The following is a 19,441-nucleotide window of genomic DNA, read 5'->3' on the forward strand; positions in this document are numbered from 1 at the left end:
CTTTTGCATGGAAAGAGATCGTTGACCCAGTCACAGAGGGGCTCAGAGCCAAGCCTGATCTTATCCAGATCCAATGTCTTTGCATGTTCTCCCCAGCACGGGTCATGATTGGTGGTTGGCTCCTGACAGGTCATCCTCCTCTTCTCACTTTGGGCCATTAAAGCCAATTGTCAAATTCAACTGCTGCACAGTACAGGATCACCTTACTTACAACAGGCCTGGAACTACAGAGAATTATGAAGAACTTACAGCACAATAGCAGGCCATTCGGACCAACAGCTCCATTCTGGTATTTATGTTCTACATGAACTTCCTCCAACCCAATTCATCTTATCAATTAACATATCCTTCTGGTCCTTTCTCCCTCATGTGCTTATCTTGCTGCTCCTAACATGCACCTATGCTATTCACCTCAACTACACACCTACAAATGTGCTTTAGGGGATCTTGTGGCACAGTGGGTAGTGTCCCTGCCTCTGAACCAGAAACTCCAGGTTTGAGTCCCACCCCAGGACTTGATGGCCAAGGAACGTGTTCCTAATGTGGCCAAACAGGTCGATTACCAACCTGAAAAACCTTCTAACATGTGCCAATGAGTGGTTGCAAGAGCGGGAGAGATTCTTGGTCAGCCATGTGATGGAAAAAACATTGGAGCCTCTCCCATCACTATCCATAGCTCAAGACTAACACATTAAAAGTGCATGTTGCCACAGCAACTTGGACTCCCTCAGTGAACTCTAACACACCACCACCACACACGTGACAGACACATGGGAACACCACCACCTGGAAGTTCCCCTCCAAGCCACTCACCATCCTGACTTGGAAATATATCGGCTGTTCCTTCACTGTCGATGGGTCAAAATCCTGGAACTCCCTCCCTAACAGCACTGTGGGTGTACCCACACCACATGGACTGCAGCAGTTCAAGAAGGCAGCTCACCACCACCTTCTCAAGGGCAGTTAGGGATGGGCAATAAATGCTGGCCTAGCCAGTGACACCCACGTCCTATAAATGAATAATTAAAAAAAGGCCATTTGGCCCATTACGCCTGCTCCATCATTCAATAAGATCATGGCTAATCTGATTATAGTCTTAACTCTACTTTCCTGTCTGCCCCCCAAAACCCTTGATTCCCTTGTAGATCAAAAATCCATCAATTTCACCCTTGAATATATTTAATACCCAGTCTCCACAGCTCCCTGTGGAAGAGAATTCCAAAGACTAACGACCCTCTGAGAGAAGAAATTTCTCCTCATCTCCTTCTCAAATGGGACACCCCTTATTTTTAAACTGTGCCCCCTAGTTCTAGATTCCCCAGGGAGAGGAAACATCCCTCCAGCATCCATCCTGTCAAGCCCCCTCAGAATCTTGTAATGTTTCAATAAGATTCTTCTGGACTCCAATGAGCAAACTCTTGACCTTTACTGTGCACGTCATGATTCACTTTCTGACTACCCTGGTTTCTCTCCACCTTCCCCTCTAAATTAGGGAATACTAGGCTCAATCTTGTATGAAGTCAGCGCTTCATTAACAATTCTGAAGGTGTTAAACCAGTGGCTGCATGCGGAGTTGTGCGATAGCTGAACAGGAATCTTGAAATTTGTGTTTCTAACGTTCCCTCTGTGAGTTTCTTCATGCCTGTTTTAAAGGTTTGTACTGCTCTTTCTGCTAACCCCGTTGGATTTGGGATGTTGCGGTGCTGTTCTGATGTGTTTAATCCCATTTAGGTTCACGAATCTTTTGCAATTCAGTGCTAGTAAAAGCAGTACCATTGCCTGACACAATAACTTCAGGTAAACCATGAACACTGAAACTCTGGCGCAGTTTTTCAATGGTTGCGGACAAAGTGGGTGATCTCACTTCAAACACGTCCATCCATTTGGAATGTGCGTCGATAATCACAAGAAACATGGTACCTAGAAATGGACCTGCATAGTCGATATGTGGACTAACCCAGGGTCGACCAGGACACTGCCACAGATGCATTGGAGCCAAAACGGGCAACTCCTGTTGTTGCTGGCACTGAGGCAGTGTTTAATCATTTTTTCTATTTCACTGTCTATACCTGGCCACCAGATATAACTTCATGCAAACATCTTCATTTTCGAAATACCAGGATGCACACTATGAAGTTCTTCTAATAATGTTTCTCTTCCTTGCATAGAGACAACCACTCTTGCTCCCCATAATAAGGTACCATCTTGACAACTCAGTTCAGATCTACGTATAAAGAATGGTTTTAATTATTTAGGAACTTGTGCATTTGGCCATTCTTGCAATACTTGTTCGCGGACTCTTGCTAAAATTGGATCCTGACTTGTCCAATTCTTTATCTGTCTCGCACAGACTGGTGAGGAGTTCAGGAAATTCAACACAAGTACTACCCCTTGACCTACTGGAACATGTGTAATACTATCGGGCAAAGGGAGATGACTGAGGGCTTCCGCATTTGTTATGTGCACATCTGGGCGGTGCATAGAAGTGTACTCATATGCCGACAAAAATTAAAGCCTATCTTTGAATTCTAGCAGAGGCTATCGGTGGGATTGCCTTATCTTCACTAAACAACCCTAACAGTGGTTTGTGATCCGGCGCTCTGGTGAAGTGTTGATCATGCAAATATTGATGGAACTTCTTTACTCCAAATACGATAGAGAAGCCCTCTTTTTCAATTTGTGAGTAACCTTTCTCAGCTGCAGAAAGGGTTCTGGTTACATATCCTATCAGTCTTTCAGATCCATCCTCATCTTGTGTGACAATATTTCTCCCACTCCATAGGGAGATGTATCACAAATGAGTATCAATTCCTTAAGACGTGTCATAGTGCACTAGCAGACACGATGAGTGTAAATGCTTCTTGACTCTTGTGAAGGTTTCCTCTTGCTCTGCCTTCCAGGACCATCTGTGGTTCTTCTTCAATAATAAATGTAAAAAGGCTAACACTGTAGATAGATTAGGCAAGAATCGACCGTAATATTTAACCATGCCCAAAAGAGACTTGAGCTCCATGCCGTTGGTAGGAGAAGGCGCTTCTTTGATTGCCCTGAATTTCTCCTCAAATGGATGCAACACTTGGGCATCCACTCGATGACCCAGATAGGCAACTTCCTTTGCTTGGAGGGTGCACTTTCCTTTTCTTTAAACAAACACCAGCCTCTAAAAATCTCTTCAGAACCTCTTCCAGGTTGGCCACATGTTCTGCTTCTGTGGGCCCTGTGATTAGGACATGGTTCAAGAAGCTTATTTCCATGGTTCTTTGGAAAATCGCACAGGCCGAGGACACACCGAAGGGTAGGCCTGTATATTGGCACAGGCCCTTGTGTGTGGTTATGGGGACATAACTTCTTGACGTGTTGTCCAGCTCGAGCTATTGATACGCATGACTCATGTCCAATTTAGTGTAAGATCTTCCTCTTGCGAGTTTAGCATACAGACCTTCAATCCATGGGATTGGATATTTGTCTAATTTCGCAGCCTTGTTTGCAGCTGTTAATTTATAATCTCCGCAATTGCGAATGGTTTGGTCCGGTTTTCGCACAGGGACTATGGATGCTGCCCATTCTGAAAATCGGACTGGCTGGGTTATTCCTAACTTCTCCAAACAACGTAATTCCACATCTACCTTTTCTTCTAGAGCATAAAGCACAGGTCTTGCCTTCAAAAACTGGGGTGTTGCTTCAGGGTCCACGTATATTTTAGCTTGTAGACCCTTGGTTTTCCCCATCTCACCTCGGAATATTCTGTCATACTGTTTCAGCAACTCTGGAATTCCTCCAGTCCTGACCTGAAAAATTTCTTACCAGTTTAGTTTGATTTCTTTCAACCAATCACGGCCTAGAAGGCTAGGTCCTGCTCCTGCTACAACAATTATTGTCGGCTGAACTGTGTGTTGCCTGTATGATACAGGTACAGAGGTGATGCCTTTCTCCTGTATGGCTTCTCCTGTATATGTTTTTAACTGAGCAGCAGTTTTCTTCAAATACTTTTCTTCAATATCTTCTCTGAGATATTTAAAGATGTGTTCTCCGACCACTGTGGTTGATGCCTCTGCGTCAACCTCCATGAGGAGAGGCTTCCCGTTTAATTAAAGTGTAACAGTGATTGGTTCAGTTTCCCTGGCCTTCAGGTTGTGTAGAGAGCAAACGTCAATGTACGTTGCGATCGACTCACTGGGGGCCCTTACTCGAGAGTTAAATTTGAATCTTTGCACGATCACTGAGGGTTTAGGCTGAAAATGCCCCTTCACGAGATCAACTAGCTCGGTGAAGGATCTGGAGTTTGGTGCGTTGGGAGTTGTCAAGCTACAGATTAGGTTATAGGCTTTGCTCCTGCAGACACTTATGAGAATGGCCTTCTGTTTCTCCTTCACCATTATTTCCTTAGCTACAAAGTAGAAACCTAATCATTCAATGTATTGACTCTAGTCCTCGATGGATGAGTCGTATGGGTCAATTCTGCCAGAGAGAGGCATTGCTGATGAGTATACTTCTTTTCTTCCCTTAAAATGTGGAAATACTCACAGTTGTGAAGCGGGAGCTGCATCGGCGCTATTTGTCCTTGTTGCCAACTGTAATAAATTTGGAATGCATAACGGGTTTCTTGTCAGGAACAGTGAACTCTACTTACAGACTCCAGATGAGGCTGATTGCCTGTTCCAAGACCAAGGCTTAATAGCTCCACCCCTAAGGTTCCCCACACTTCAGGCTGATTGGTCTATACAGTCATGTGATCCCCATAACAGTCAGAAATGGTTTAACTTACAATTTCTACATTCAGCCTTCAATTTTCTAGAGAAAAGGTCCTCAAACTTGCGATCTTCAGATAAGTGTAGCTGAGTACTAGGCCACGTGAGGCACTCACTTCCTAATTATGTTCTATGTTTTAGAACATTGAGCTTCAAATTCCCTCCAAAACTCTGGATTTTCAAAAAAATTACGTGAACCGTGTTGCTCCGAAGGGATAAAATTTCTCAATGATTTAGAAACGGGAAAATACCCGCCTTCTTGAGTGATTAACGGCCCTACTAAATTGCATATTTGAAAGGTGCCCATTCTCGCACTTTGGTTAGCTGAATAGAGCAAGTGTTCCTTGCCGAAAGAGAAATTTTGACCCCCCTCGGGCATCTCCTGCAAAGGCAGAGCCCCACTTTGTGGCTTTCAACCAAAAGTGGAGGCCCAGACTTGGTGCTGACATGTCCGTCAGTGCTCAGCTTCCAAACAGACTCCGAAATCACAATTTCAAACTAGTGACACCGAGAGTTATCGACCTCAGTGAAAGGCAAAACTGGAGGTGGATTAACTTTGTGCCACTGTGTCAGACTCTGCCCTTCAGGAGAGTTAGAAGCTGTGCATTGGTGATGCAAACAACATGCTTCACTGTGATGTTTATGATTGTAGGCATTTTCTTTTACCAGGTTTGCCGTTTTTAACTCCTTCACTCTCTTTAACTTTAGGGAAGAAAACGGAAAATGGGAAGAGGGATCAGGAGTTTCAAAAGCCAGAATTTTACAGCTCCCCCACCAGCCTGGGAGTGGGGTGGGGAAGGTGGGATGCGTCTTAAAATTGTCTGGCATGGCGGGGGCCTGTTTCATCCACCTCCCCTCGAATTTTTAGCTGTGGCGGGTCAGGGGTTGGGTGGCCAGTCTGACCTTGAGACAATTGGGGCTCTTAAGTGGCCAAATTAATGGCCAGAAATGGGCCTCTTCCTGCTGCTGTTGAATTTTACCAGTGGTGGGGTGTGCCCATTAATGGTAATCCCCACCCTGGCTTATTCAACGCCTCCCAGCCACCTGATTGCAGCCACCCTTCCCCCATCCACTTCACTGAAGTCCTGCCTCACTACCTCCGGGCGAAATACACCTGATCGCAGCCTCCCGCCTCCCCCACAAGCCCCTTCACCAGGCCCTGCCTAACGGGTCCTGGATAAACCGCCCCCACTCACCTTGGTGTCTGGCCTCCAGCGATGATCCTTGTGTGGGACTGGCTGCAGTTCCAGCAGTGGCCAACGCTCCCAGTGGCGCTGCTGGGGCTGGAGACCTGCCTCCAGCAGCTCTTGGAGATGGGACGTCCTCCTAGATAGGGGCAGAAGCCACGGCCTGAGCCAATTAACATGCCGACTGCTGCAAAATCAATTTGGGGCTTCCAGCCCCTGCGGAGGCGAGCTTGCCCTGCCTTTTCAGCGAGGGGCGGGGCCACTGCCTTCACATAAAACCTCGGCCATAGAATCATCGAATGATGCAGAAAGAGACCGTTGAGCTCATCTTGCCTGTGCTGGTTCTTTGGTAGCACCATCCAAATATCTCACTGCTCTGCTTTTCCATCATGGCACTGCTACTCCTACCAGGAGACCTGCTGTCTTGGTATGTCACCTTCGCTTGCCTTGCGCCATCTCACACTTCCACTGTAGCCCATCTGCAACCACTCTGTAACACTGATCACGCGACTACGTCTAGGTCGACACCTCTTTCAGCTGCCCTCCACTTTTCCCTCTGGAAGAGATCTCCGTAGCTTCTCAGCTCTGATCAAACGATCAAAAATACTGACATCTTCTTTTCTGGATGTCACTTTCTAGAGTCCATTTTGCTCTTGCAATTTCGAGCCCTTCTTGTTTGTCTTCTGGTCTGTATATGGAGCTTTAGGCGCACATATTAGCATCCACGTTTCAAAGGCCTCGGTTTTCTTCCACAGATCTATATCTGTTGTCCGGGTTTCTCAGGCAAACAGAAAAGTTCTCCCACTGGCCTGTAAAATCTTCTCACATTCAGAAGAAAAACTCAAGAGTATACATCAGGGGGCCTTACCCGAGACTATGAGAATGTAAAGAATTTTCTGACTGAATTTTCAACAGCCAAAGCACATGCAGATCAGGAAATCAGAAGCACACAGGCTGTTCATGAACAGAATAGCTGCATGTGCGCAGTTCCTGGATTTGGGTTCCCAGGAGAAGGAACTGAAGGCGGAGGGGCATGTTAGCGGGGTGGTGAAAAAGGCATATGGGACACTTACCTTTATCAATCGAGGCATAGATTACAAAAGTAGCGAGGTCATGTTGGAGTTGTTTGGAACCTTGGTGAGGCCACAGCTGGAGTACTGTGTGCAGTTCTGGTCACCACATTATAGGAAGGATGTGATTGCACTGGAGGGGGTGCAGAGGAGATTCACCAGGATGTTGCCTGGGATGAAACATTTAAGTTATGAAGAGAGGTTGGATAGACTTGGGTTGTTTTCGTTGGAGCAGAGAAGACTGAGGGGCGACTTGATCGAGGTGTAGAAGATTATGAGGGGCATGGACAGGGTGGATAGGGAGCAGCTGTTCCCCTTAGTTGAAGGGTCAGTCACAAGGGGACATAAGTTCAAGTGAGGGGCAGGAGGTTTGGGGGGGGATGTGAGGAAAACTTTTTTTACCAGAGGGTGGTGACGGTCTGAAATGCGCTGCCTGGGAGGGTGATGGAGGCGGGTTGCCTCACATCCTTTAAAAAGTACCTGGATGAGCACTTGGCACGTCATAACATTCAAGGCTATGGGCCAAGTGCTGGTAAGTGGGATTAGGTAGGTAGTTCAGGTGTTTCTCACGTGTCGGTGGAGACTCGATTCTGCACTGAGATAAAAACAAAAAACTGCGGATGCTGGAAATCCAAAACAAAAACAGAAATACCTGGAAAAACTCAGCTGGTCCGGCAGCTGCCGGACCAGCTGAGTTTTTCCAGGTATTTCTGTTTTTGTTCTCGATTCTGCACTGTGTGTTTCTGTGACTCTGTGAGAAGAGACTTGGGAACCAGGAGAGAAAAATTGGAAAGTTTACCCTACCTATAAAAAAAATTGTAGATTGTTTCACGTAGCTCTCCTCTCTGAGTTAAATAAAATATGAGCTTGTCTTGTGAATCTCTGTATATAAACTCTGTCAAATGATACTAGCATCCCTTCTCTTACCTGACCAGGTTTAACGTTTTCACAGATGTAGGCTTCGCGGTCCTTCACAAACTCTGGTGCATTGTCATTGATGTCGAGGACTTTAATGGCGACTGAAACACTCCCAATTTGTGTGGGGTTCTCTGAAATGAGACAAACACTATCTAAACAGCTGGTTTGACCAAACTTTAACATCTAACATTATTCATAGTACCCTGGTGCATGAGAGCCAAATCCAGAGCTGGTGTTAGTCAACGCCATGGGCAGGAGTTTCCGGCCCCGCTTGCTGCCAGGATTGCTCGGTCCCTCCAAACGTCAATGGATTTTAGACTGGTCCCCGCAGCAGGTCCCAACGAGGCAGGGCCAGAAAATCCCGCGTTTTTAAAATTTTACTTTGCCGTCTCAGTTTGGATTTAAACACGGTCAAACTTTGCTGAAAGTAGTTTTATTCTGGCCTAAAGATGGGAAAGAAGGTGAATTTATGTAGCGCCTTTCATTACCTCGAGTATCCCAAAATGCAGCCAATGAAGTACTTTTAAAGTATAGTGCACAGCAAGATCCAACAAACAGCAAGGCAGTGATGACCAGCTAACTTGTTTTTTAATGATGCCGATTGAGGGGGAAATATTAGCGTGACAGACAGGGATAGCTCGCCTGCTCTTCTTTGGAACAGTACCATGGCAATGTCAGCCTCCACCGACAGAGGCAGCTGGCACCTCGGTTTGATGCCTCATCTGAAAGACTGCACATCTGACCGTGCAGCACTGCCTCAGTACCAGGGAGTTGTGAGAATATAGAACTTACTGTAACAGGGACTTTATAAAACTCATAAATAGTATGGAAATGATTGAGAATTTAATGAACTCACCTTGGCAACACATGGACTATGGACTTTCATACATAATACAGAGTGTAGTAGACCTTCATTTTTAGATTAAGGAGACCAGCATTTTGCAACATAGTGAATTATTTGTATACTGACATGTTCATAATTGTGCATCCTCTTTATTATTTATACTTTATTTTAATGATTGTCTATAATTATGGCATGAATTATGGTTGTCTCTCCATCTGTCTGTCTAATGGTTAAACAAATAATGTAGATGGACATAAGAGGGGGTGAGATAAACATAAAAATAAAGGTGTTCCTTACAATGCCACACAACAGACTTGTGAGGAAAGTTATAGGTCATGGAATAAAAGGGGCAGTAGCAACGTTTATACAGAATTGGCTGAGGGATAGGAAACAGAGCGTAATAGTTAAAAAGGTATTTTTCAGGCTGGAAAAAGGTTTGGAGTGGAGTTCCCAGGTGTTGGTATTGGGACTCTTGCTTTTTCTGATATGTATATATATATATAAATGATCTGGATCTTCGTGTGCAGGGGACAATTTCAAAGTTTGCAGATGACACAAAACTTGGGAGAATTGTAAACTGTAGGAGGACAGTGTAGAACTTCAAAAGGACATTGACACATTGGTGGAGTGGGCAGATAGGTGGCAGCTGAAGTTCAACGCTGAGAAGTGTGAGGTGGTACAAAGAACGTGGAGAGACAGTATAAAATAAAGGATACTATTCTAAAGGGTGTGTAGGAGCAGAGAGACCTGGATGTATATGTACATAAGTCATTAAAGGTGGCAGAACAGGTAGAGAGAGCTGTTTCTAAAGCATACTGTATTCTTGTCTTCATTAATAGGGGCATAGAGTACAAGAGCAGGGAGGTTATGATGAACTTATATAAGACACTGGTTAGACCTCAGCTGGAGTATTGTGCACAGTTCTTGACGCAACACTATAGGATGTGAACACATTGGAGAGAGTGCAGAAGAGGTTTACAAGAATGGTTCCCGGGATGAGACACTCCAGTTATGAGGAAAGATTGGAGAAGTTGGGACTGTTTTCTTTAGACAGGAGAAGGCTAAGGGGAGACTTGATAGAAGTTTTCAAAATCATGAGGGGTGTGGACAGAGTAGATAGGGAGAAACTGTTCCTTTTCGTAAATGGATCGAGAACCAGAGGGCTCAGTTTTAGTGTTTTGCAAAGAAGCAAATGCAAGGTGAGAAAAAGCTTTTTCACACAGCGAGTAGTTAGGGTTTGGAATGCGCTGCCTGGAAGTGTGGTGGAGGCAGATTCAACTGAGGCATTCAAAAGGGCATAGGATGGTTATTTAAATAGAAACAACGTGCAGAGTTACAGGGAAAAGGCAGGAGAATGGCACTAAGTTAAAATGCTCAGAGAGCCGGTGCAGACAGGATGGGCCGAATGGCCTCCTTCTACACCGCAACAATTCTGTGATTCTGTGATATGAGGGAAGGAAAAGTGGGTTATAGCTGACAGAGTTAGATGAGGAAAGATAGGAGGATCTCAAGTGCATAAACAACAGCATGGGCTGGTTGGGCCAAATGGCCTGTTTCTGTGCTGTACAACCTATGCAAGATTTTTATGCTTAAATTGCTGGAGTGGGACTTGAACTCACTGATCCACATTTGCACTTGGTCAACAGCAAGTAGAATAACTTATCCTAAGAATCAAAATAACTTCTCCATGAGCTTGCTGGCGTTACAGATTTGGCCTTGATGTTATTATGCACGGATTGGAAACTCAGGGAGGTTGATCATTGCTCTTGAGGTTTGTTCGCTAGTTTGGTCCCTGGAACGAAAGGGTTGTCCTTTGATGAGACGCTGAGTAAACTTGGTAAATACTTTCTGGAGTTTAGAAGAATGAGAGGTGATCTCATTGAAACAAAGAAGATTCTGAAGAGGGTTGGATAAGGTAGACGCAGAGGATTTATTCCCCTGGCTGGGGAATCTAGAACACCTCAGTCTCAAGATAAGGGGTTGATTGTGTTGGACTGAGATGAGGAGAAATTTCTTCACTCGAGGTTTGTGAATCTTTGGAATTCTCTACCCCAGGGGATTATGGATGCTCCATCATGGAGTACATTTAAGGCTGAAAAAGGCAGATTTTTGATTTCTCAAGGGAATCAAGGGATCTGGGGAGTTGGGAAAAGAGGAGTTGAAACCTTATTGAATGGTGGAGCAGGCTCAAGGGGCCATATTGGCTACACTTGCTTCTATTCCTTATATTCTTATGTTGATAATGATTTTCTGCTCACTCTGTCACCCACCATCAGCACATATCAGAAATTTGTGAGCATGGGATCTCCCAATGCAGAGCCTTAGTGAGACTGCATCTGGAGTGCTGTGTACAGTTTTGGTTTCCTTACTTAAGAAGGGGTATAATTGTATTGGAAGCAGTTCAGAGAAGGTTCACTCAGCTGATTCCTGGGATGGGGGTGTTATCTTATGAGGAAAGGTTGGACAGGTTAGGCCTGTATCTAATGGCGTTTGGAAGAGTGAGAGGTGATCTTATTGAAACGCATAAGATCCTGAGGGGACTTGACAGGGTGGATGTTGAGAGGATGTTTCCCCTTGTGGGGGAGCCTAGAACTACAGGACATAATTGAAAATTCCTAATTTTTAAACTAAGGCGGAGATGAGGAGAAATTTTTTTCTCTCAGAGGGTCATCAGTTGGTGGGATTTTCATCTCCAGAGCGCAGTGGAGGCTGAGTCATTGAATACATTCAAGGCTGAGTTAGACAGATTTTTGACTGACAGGGAAGTCAAGGTTTATTGGCGGGGAAAGTGGAGTTGAGGCCACAATCAGGTCAGCCATGATCTTATCGATGGGCTCGATGGGCCAAAAGGCCTCCTCCTGGTCCCCAACTCTTGCGTTCTTGCCGCACAGGGGCTTTCTGGCCCTCTCAGTACATACTCTGAAAACTAGGTCATGAAGCCAGTACACGCTCCATTTATGACACTCATCATCCTGATCATTTCACAGCTGAACAGAAGTGCATGACACGCCATGTAACAGGGAGCGAGAGAATATCTGACTCTCATGTACAATTGAATCTTTAACTTGGGCAAATACACCAGGGCAGATTATACAGGTTACTGCTTCACGTACAGAGCTTCACTTTTCATAATGTATCTTTAGGGATGTGTTAATCTTCATGTTTAAATTTCAGACATGAATTCCCTGTCATGCCGGATACACTGTTTTGTAAAACTTACCCAATTGCTTGTAAAATACGGAAGGCTTTTCCCCTCAAGGCAATTAATATCTTTAAAATACCGCGCGGGGTAAACTAATAATATCTTTATTTAAAGGCCTCTTGATTGCTCCTCTGAGCCTGAAAGCATATTAACTTTTACTTTCAGTGCAGCCTCCTTGCAAAGCTGTTAATCAAAAAGCGCAACATTCACTGCAAAACTTTATTGACGTGGGAAAAAAAATGGCTGCATACGAAATCACATCTAAACTGTCGACAGTTTGAAAGGCTCCTTGGAAATTTGGCTGAACGCCCACTTGCTCCTGACAGGGTATTTGAGCGCATTTTCCATGTCAGCAACTCCTATTAATTCATGTTGCTTTCAGCTCCAAAACCTAATCAAACTGAATTAAAGCAAACAAACCCTTAGCACACTAAAAATTGCCTCATTTTTAATCAAATGCTGGATAATCTTCAGATACGTACTCATTTCCATTGCCAAGATTGTGATATTGTGCCATGATAGTTCCTCTCGGTCCAATGATTTTGCAGTCATCAAAGCTCCTGAAGCGATGTCGATGTAGAAGAATCTTGTGGGGTCGGTGGATCGATCGATTGAATATCTTTGAAAGTGGAAGAGAGGAAAATGCACCATTAATAATCCACATAATTTTCTTGCATCTGCAGAAAGCAATTAAAGATAACTTAGGACCAACCCAAATTTCCCAGATAATTGTTTCCTTCTTTTCAAAATTTGCTGGTCAAATATTATCCCAAGAGTCTTCTGAAATGGATTTTAAATAAACCGTATTCACCCTCCTTGAGCACCGTGTATAGTTTTGGTCTCCTTATTTAAGGAAGGATATAATTGTGTTAGAGGTCTTGTGACACAGTGTGGTGCAGTGAAGTGGTTCAAGACGTACTTCAGGACTTGATAGCCATGGAAGGTGTGTTCATAATCAAGCCAAGCAGGTTGGGTATCAGCCTGTAAATCCTGCCTTACTACCTCTTAGGTGGTAAGAGTGAGAGAGTTTCCTGGTCAGCCATACTGTGGAAGGCCATTGGCAAGGATTCACCAAGGCTCCTTTGACAGCACCTTCCAAATCCACGACCACTACCATCTAGAAGGACAAGGGCAGCAGGTAGGTGGGTACACCACCACCTGGAAGTTCCCCTCCAAGTCACCCACCATCCTGACTTGGAAATATATCTCTGCTCCTTCACTGTCGCTGGGTCAAAACCCTGGAACTTCCTTCCTAACAGCACTGTGGGTGTACCTACACCACACGGACTGCAGCGGTTCAAGAAGGCAGCTCACCACCACCTTCTCAAGGGCAACTAGGGATGGGCAATAAATGCTGGCCCGGCCAGCGAAGCCCACATCCTGTGAATTCATAAAAATAAGTGGACCAATTCAATAGAAATCCATGGTTGTCAACACCCTCTTAGGGCTTGGTACCTGGAGGAGGAGATACTTGCATTGGAGGCAGTTCAGAGAAGATTAGGCTGATTCTCGGGATGAAGGGGTCACCTTATGAAGAAAGGTTGGGCCTATACTCATTGGAGTCCAGAAGAATAAGAGGTGATCTCATTGAAACATTACAAGATTCTGACGGGGTTTGACAGGGTCGATGCTGGGAAGATGTTTCCTCTCCTTGGGGAATCTAGAACTAGGCTGCACAGTTTAAAAATAAGGGGTCTCCTATGTGAGAGGAAGATGAGAGAAATTTCTCCTCCAAGAAATTCATTAGTCTTTGGAATTTTCTTCCACAGGGAGCTGTTGGGGCTGGGCATTGAGTATATTCAAGGGCGAGATTGAGGGATTTTTGATCTACAAGAGAGTCAAGGGTTTTGGGGGAAGACAGGAAAGTGGAGTTAAGGCCATAATCAGATCAGCCATGATCTTATTGAATGGTGGAGCAGGTGTGATGGGCCAAATGGCCTTTTTTTTATTACTCCTTTACAGGATGTGGGTGCCATTGGCTAGGCCAGCATTTGTTGCCCATCCCTAATTGCCCTTGAGAAGGTGGTGGTGAGCTGCCTTCTTGAACTGCTGCAGTCCATGTGGTGCAGGTACACCCACAGTGCTATTAGAGAGGAAGTTCCAGGATTTTGACCCAGTGACAGTGAAGGAACAGCGATATATTTCCAAGTAAGGATGGTGAGTGGCTTGAAGGGAACTTCCAGGTGGTGGTGTTCCCATCTATCTTCTGCCCTTGTCCTTTTAGATGGTAGCGGTCGTGGGTTTGGAAGGTGCTACCTAAGTAGCCTTGGTGAATTTCTGCAGTGCATCTTGTAGATGGTACACACTGCTGCCCCTGTTCATTGGTGATGGAGGGAGTGAATGTTTGTGGAAAGGGTGCCAATAAAGTGGGCTGCTTTGTCCTGGATGCTGTTGAACTTCTTGAGTGTTGTGGGAGCTGCACTCATCCAGGCAAGTGGAGAATATTCCATCACACTCTTGACTTGAGCCTTGTAGATGGTAGTCAAGCTTTGGGGGGTCAGGAGGTGAGTTACTCACTGCAAGATCCCTAGCCTCTGACCTGCTCTGGTAGCCACAGTATTTATATGGCTAGTCCAGTTCAGTTTCTGGTCAATGGTAACCCCCAGGATGTTGATAATGGGGATTCAGCGATGGTAATGCCATTGAATGTCAAGGGGCGATGGTTAGGTTCTCTCTTGTTGGAGATGGTCATTGCCTGGCACTTGTGTGGCATGAATGTTACTTGCCGCTTGTCAGCCCAAGCCTGGATTTTATCCAAGTCTTGCTGCATTTGGACAAGGACTGCTTCAGTATCTGAGGAGTTGTGAATGGTGCTGAGTATTGTTCAATCATCGGCAAACATCCCCACTTCTGACCTTATGATGGAAGGAAGGTCATTGATGAAGCAGCTGAAGATGGTTGGCCCTAGGACACTGAGGAACTCCTGCAGTGATGTCCTGGAATTTAGATGATTTACCTCCAACAACCACAACCATTTTCCTTTGTGCTAGGTATGACTCCAACCAGCTGAGGGTTTCCCCACTGATTCCCATTAACTCCAGTTTTGCTTGGGCTCCTTGATGCCATACTCAGTCAAATGCTGTCTTGATGACAAGGGCAGTCACTCTCACCTCACCTCTGGAGTTCAGCTCTTTTGTCCATGTTTGAACCAAGGCTGTAATGAGGCTAGGAGCTGAGTGGCCCTGGCACAAACCAAACTGGGCGTCAGTGAGCAGGTTAATGCTAAGCAAGTGCCACTTGATAGCTCTGTTGATAACCCCTTCCAATACTGTACTGATGATCGAGAGTAGACTGATAATTGGCTGTGTTGAACTTGTCCTGCTTTTTGTGTACAGGGCATGCTTGGGCAATTTTCCACATTTCCGTGTAGATGCCAGTGTTGTAGCTGTACTGGAACAGCTTGAATTGCTCCTAATTCGTATTATCTTATGAGACCTCAGTTCGTGAAGGAGCCTGAATTCAGAGACAAGTATTTATTGCCCATCCCCAATTGCCCTTGAGAAGGTGGTGGTGAGCCATGGATATGAAAATATGTCCCACTACATGCCCTAATGCTTGCTGCTTGGAGATGCTTAAGTATTTACATAGTAGATGGTTTCATGAAATCATAGAAGAGTACAGCACAGAAGGAGGCCATTCGGCCCATTGAATCTGTATCAGCTCTGTCAATGAGCAATCCAGTTATTCCCACTACCTGTTCTTTCCACATGTCCCAGCAATTTTTTCTTATTCAAGTAATTATCCAATCCCCTTTTGAAATCTACGGCTGAATCTGGTATCCACCACCCTATCAGGCAGTGTATCCCAAATCCTAGCCACTCGTTACATACAAAGGTTTCCTCATGTCGCCCCTTGTTCTTTTACTAATCACTTTAAATCTGTGTCTTCCCATCATTCGACCCCTTTGTCGTCCTCTGGTGGAATCATGGGTCTGATTTCCCTCACTTCCTGCTGCCTGGCAGCCTGAGCCACACCCAAACCTTACAGAATGAGGGAAAGGGTAGGGGTGGAGGGTTGAGGCACAAAGACAACCAGCAGGCTTCTTGGGACACCCCTCTGCCCTGGTGCAAGCACAGGGAATTGAGGGAAGATGGCTGGGAGCACGTGCCACCCCCAGTTCCCCAGCCCCCAGCCTTGCTATCAATGAAACAACTGGAGATCGAAAACCTGCTTCAACCATCAGGGGCCGCGCTTAGAAACTCCACAGCAATGTCAAAATGGGTGGAGATCCATTACAATGGATCTCGTCATTTTACAGACAATATCCCCCATTGGCAAATGTCATGAACAAAAATGAAAAACTGGCTCAGTTGCTTATCACTGGACAGGAATAGGTCATTTGGCCCATCAAGTGTTTCCCTTCATGGGTCCCATCTTTGTCGAATCCCATTCTCCTGCTGACTCTCGGTATCTTCCAATGTTCCTCTTTTCCAAACAGCTGTCGAGTTCCCCTTTTTACATAATTTATAGATGCCGCAGTGGCTTTTAGCAGAGTTCTCAAAATTCAAACCACTGCCTGCGTTTTAAAAGAAATTGCTTTTTGAAGCTCCCCCTTTGATTCTAACGCACCGCTTGCAGCCGAATGTCAATCATTCAGCAAGACTGTGCGTTTAGTTTGTACAAAGCAACACGAGACAAAAAAGGGCATTGGAAAAACGGATTGAGGAAGGGCTATTCAGTTCATTCTATTCTGGATATGATAGCCCTGTAACTACATCACAGTTTGGTTTGCTCGCACTGTTTGATCTTTCTTTTAACATAAAGAAATTTAAACCACCTTTTCGATGGGATATTTACAAGTCCTTAATAAGCTGCAAATCATTCTAAAGGACAGGATTTGCACAGCTTAGCCCTATGGCTGAGATATTTTGTTGCAAAGCGCCTGCTCTGGTTGATTGTGCTCTCACCTTTGAATCAGAAGCTTGTGGGTTCAAGTCCCACTCCAGCACTTGACCTAAGCTGGCAATCCAGCGGCAGTGCTAAGGGAGTGCTGCACTGTTGGAGCTGCTGTCTTTTGGGTGAGACAAAGGGTGGAATTTTACAGGCCCTCCCCACCGGCGGGATTTTCCGGTCCCGTCGCAGTCAATGGGCTTTTGAACAGCTCGCTGCATTTTACAGCCCTGCCCCCGCCATGATGAGCCTGTAAAATTCTGCCCATAAACTGAGGCCCCGTGCGCCTGGTTAAGTGGGTGTAAAAGGTTCCGTGGCACTGTTTTGAAGAAGGGCAGGGGAGTTCTCCTTGGTGTCCTGGGCAGTATTTAGCCCTCAATCAACATCACAAAAACAACTTATCAGGTCATTATCACATTGCTAACTGTGGGAGCTTGCAAGTGTGCAAATTGGCTGTCATATTTCCTACATTATAAGAGTGAGTACACTTTAAAAGTACTTCATTAGCTGTAAACATTTTGAGACGTGCAGTGGTTGTGAGGAGCGCCACTGAAATGCAGGTGTGTTTTTTTAAATCAGGCACTGAACAGCCTCCTAAGCCTCCAATATGGCGGGCAGGAAGTGTGCTCTCATTAATGTTGTATGTTGGTTGGACTGGCTGAGGAATGTCTGCTGAGCCCTTGGTATGCCTAACCAATAACTGGTTTATTGGATATAACAGAGCCATATACAGATATACATGACTAGTGTTATTCTGCCTAAACTAGAAGCATTCTCCCTCTTGACTCTTGGGGGTCATGTGTCTCTTACCTCATCATTATCGGAACATAGGAACATAGGAGCAGGAGTAGGTCATTCAGCCCATCAAGCCTGCTCCGCCATTCAATACGATCATGGTTCATCATCTACTTCAATGCCTTTTTCCCACACTATCCCCATATCCCTTTATGTCATTGATATTTAGGAATCTGTCAATCGCTGATGGTGGACGGTGCTATTTACACAGCCCCACACATTAACCCTTTCAACCCTAACACTACAATTATGAGCTGGAAGTGTTATACCTGTCATCTTGGTCAAAGCCATAAAGATTAGTGTGCAGTGTCCACACCTAAAACAAGCGTTAATCCCTTTGTACATGGGAACAAGGGTGTCTATTCCCAATTTGAGGATCCTAAGTTGAACCAGCCTGTGACCTAACAGTGGCCTTTAAATGTGATCACCCCTTATCTCCATTGCTCGTGCCAAACCGGTTAATTCCACTGCTCTTTCCTGACCTGGTTACGCCTCCATTTGGTTGCCCCCTGTCTTCCTCAGCTGAGGGGCTACTGAGACGCCAGCAGCGGCCCCATCTCCAGCCATGACCGGTGAAATGAAGCCTGAGGCCCAGGCTTCAGGTCAGAGAGCAGGAGCTGTTTCCCCCTTGACCCTACTCACCCCTACTCCACATGCCCAAAACTGGGTGCACACATATTTCTGAGCCTGTTGTCTTTGGGAGACCAGAATGGTAACGAAAACCCAAAGCATATCTGAATTGGATGAATAAAAACAGGATTTAGTGATTGACAATCAATGACATTGTGATCACTGTTTCTAGGCCAGAGCACAGGCCGAGAATCTGAACTGGTAAAAACATTTGGTGACAAACGGACAGGTTGAAATGTTCTCGATTAATTCCTTCTGGACTGACATTGTAAATGACTGCTGGTGAATTCTGGGGGGGATTTTAACTAGCAGTTTAGGCTGAAGCCTTCAGTTATGTTCCCTCTGGCCTGCGATGGAATGAGTCTGCAGCGATTTTAACTATTCAGCGCATTTTGGGCGGGAAGAGACTGCTCAGATGTGGAAACCTGGGGACAATTTGGTAAGTATGGGGTTTCGGGTGGTGGGGTTGGGGCAGGGGGCTGGGGAAGGAGGGATGGAAAGAGGTGAGGGCGTGGATACCAAAAAAAGAACTTAACTTGAATGGTCTCTTCTGTTTCTGACCTCTCACCTGTCTTTATCCGGCTGGGAAGTGGCAGCAACTGCTCAGGTCAAAGTTAAAATTACAGTCGTGATGATGCCATGTGATTTGGATGGGTATATTTAAGGGGCCCCACTGCTTGTAGGCGGAAGACTTAACTGCCTGCTCAGAAGTTAGTTGGGTCCATTTGAGCCAAAGGCAGGCAATTCAACCAATGGATTTCAATCCCTGGCCCTCCCAGCTTCTGCCAAGCAGAGTTACAATTGGCCCTGCCCCGCTCCTTGTTTAGTGACGGGAAATCGGTTCGAGGATGAATAACATTGATGAAATCATCACTTAACATTCTAGACAGCATGACAGGTGAGTTCTTTCGGAAGGTAGGAAACCTATAGTTATCAAAGGCCTCAGGGGACAGGTATTAAGTGGGATACAAGAGAGGGAGAGAGTGCCGCTCAGGAACGTGTTCTTGATGAAGTCAGGACACTTGCCAATTCTTTTTCTGCTTTTGGGTGAAGCATTTCTCAAAGTCAGTATAACATGGTTTATTGCCAACAAGGATTAAAGGAAGAGACCAGCAATGAGCCAGTGGGAAGTGGTCTCTTCTGGGCCTAATTTGAGT

At 45.4% G+C, this 19,441-nt stretch overlaps 1 protein-coding gene across 1 annotated transcript in view; it reads right to left on the reverse strand.

Annotated features, from left to right (window-relative positions):
* LOC144679210 (cadherin-20-like) overlaps positions 1-19,441 on the reverse strand; it is a 100,997-nt gene that overhangs the window by 17,652 nt on the left and 63,904 nt on the right. Inside the window, exons 8-9 of the mRNA XM_078539644.1 lie at positions 12,452-12,588; positions 7,933-8,054 (exon numbers count right to left, since the gene is read on the reverse strand). Of these exons, the coding sequence (XP_078395770.1) occupies positions 7,933-8,054; positions 12,452-12,588 (259 nt within the window). The remainder of the gene's footprint in view (positions 1-7,932; positions 8,055-12,451; positions 12,589-19,441) is intronic.

Source organism: Cetorhinus maximus, chromosome 3 (assembly GCF_964194155.1).
Source record: "Cetorhinus maximus chromosome 3, sCetMax3.hap1.1, whole genome shotgun sequence".
Taxonomy (NCBI): domain Eukaryota; kingdom Metazoa; phylum Chordata; class Chondrichthyes; order Lamniformes; family Cetorhinidae; genus Cetorhinus; species Cetorhinus maximus.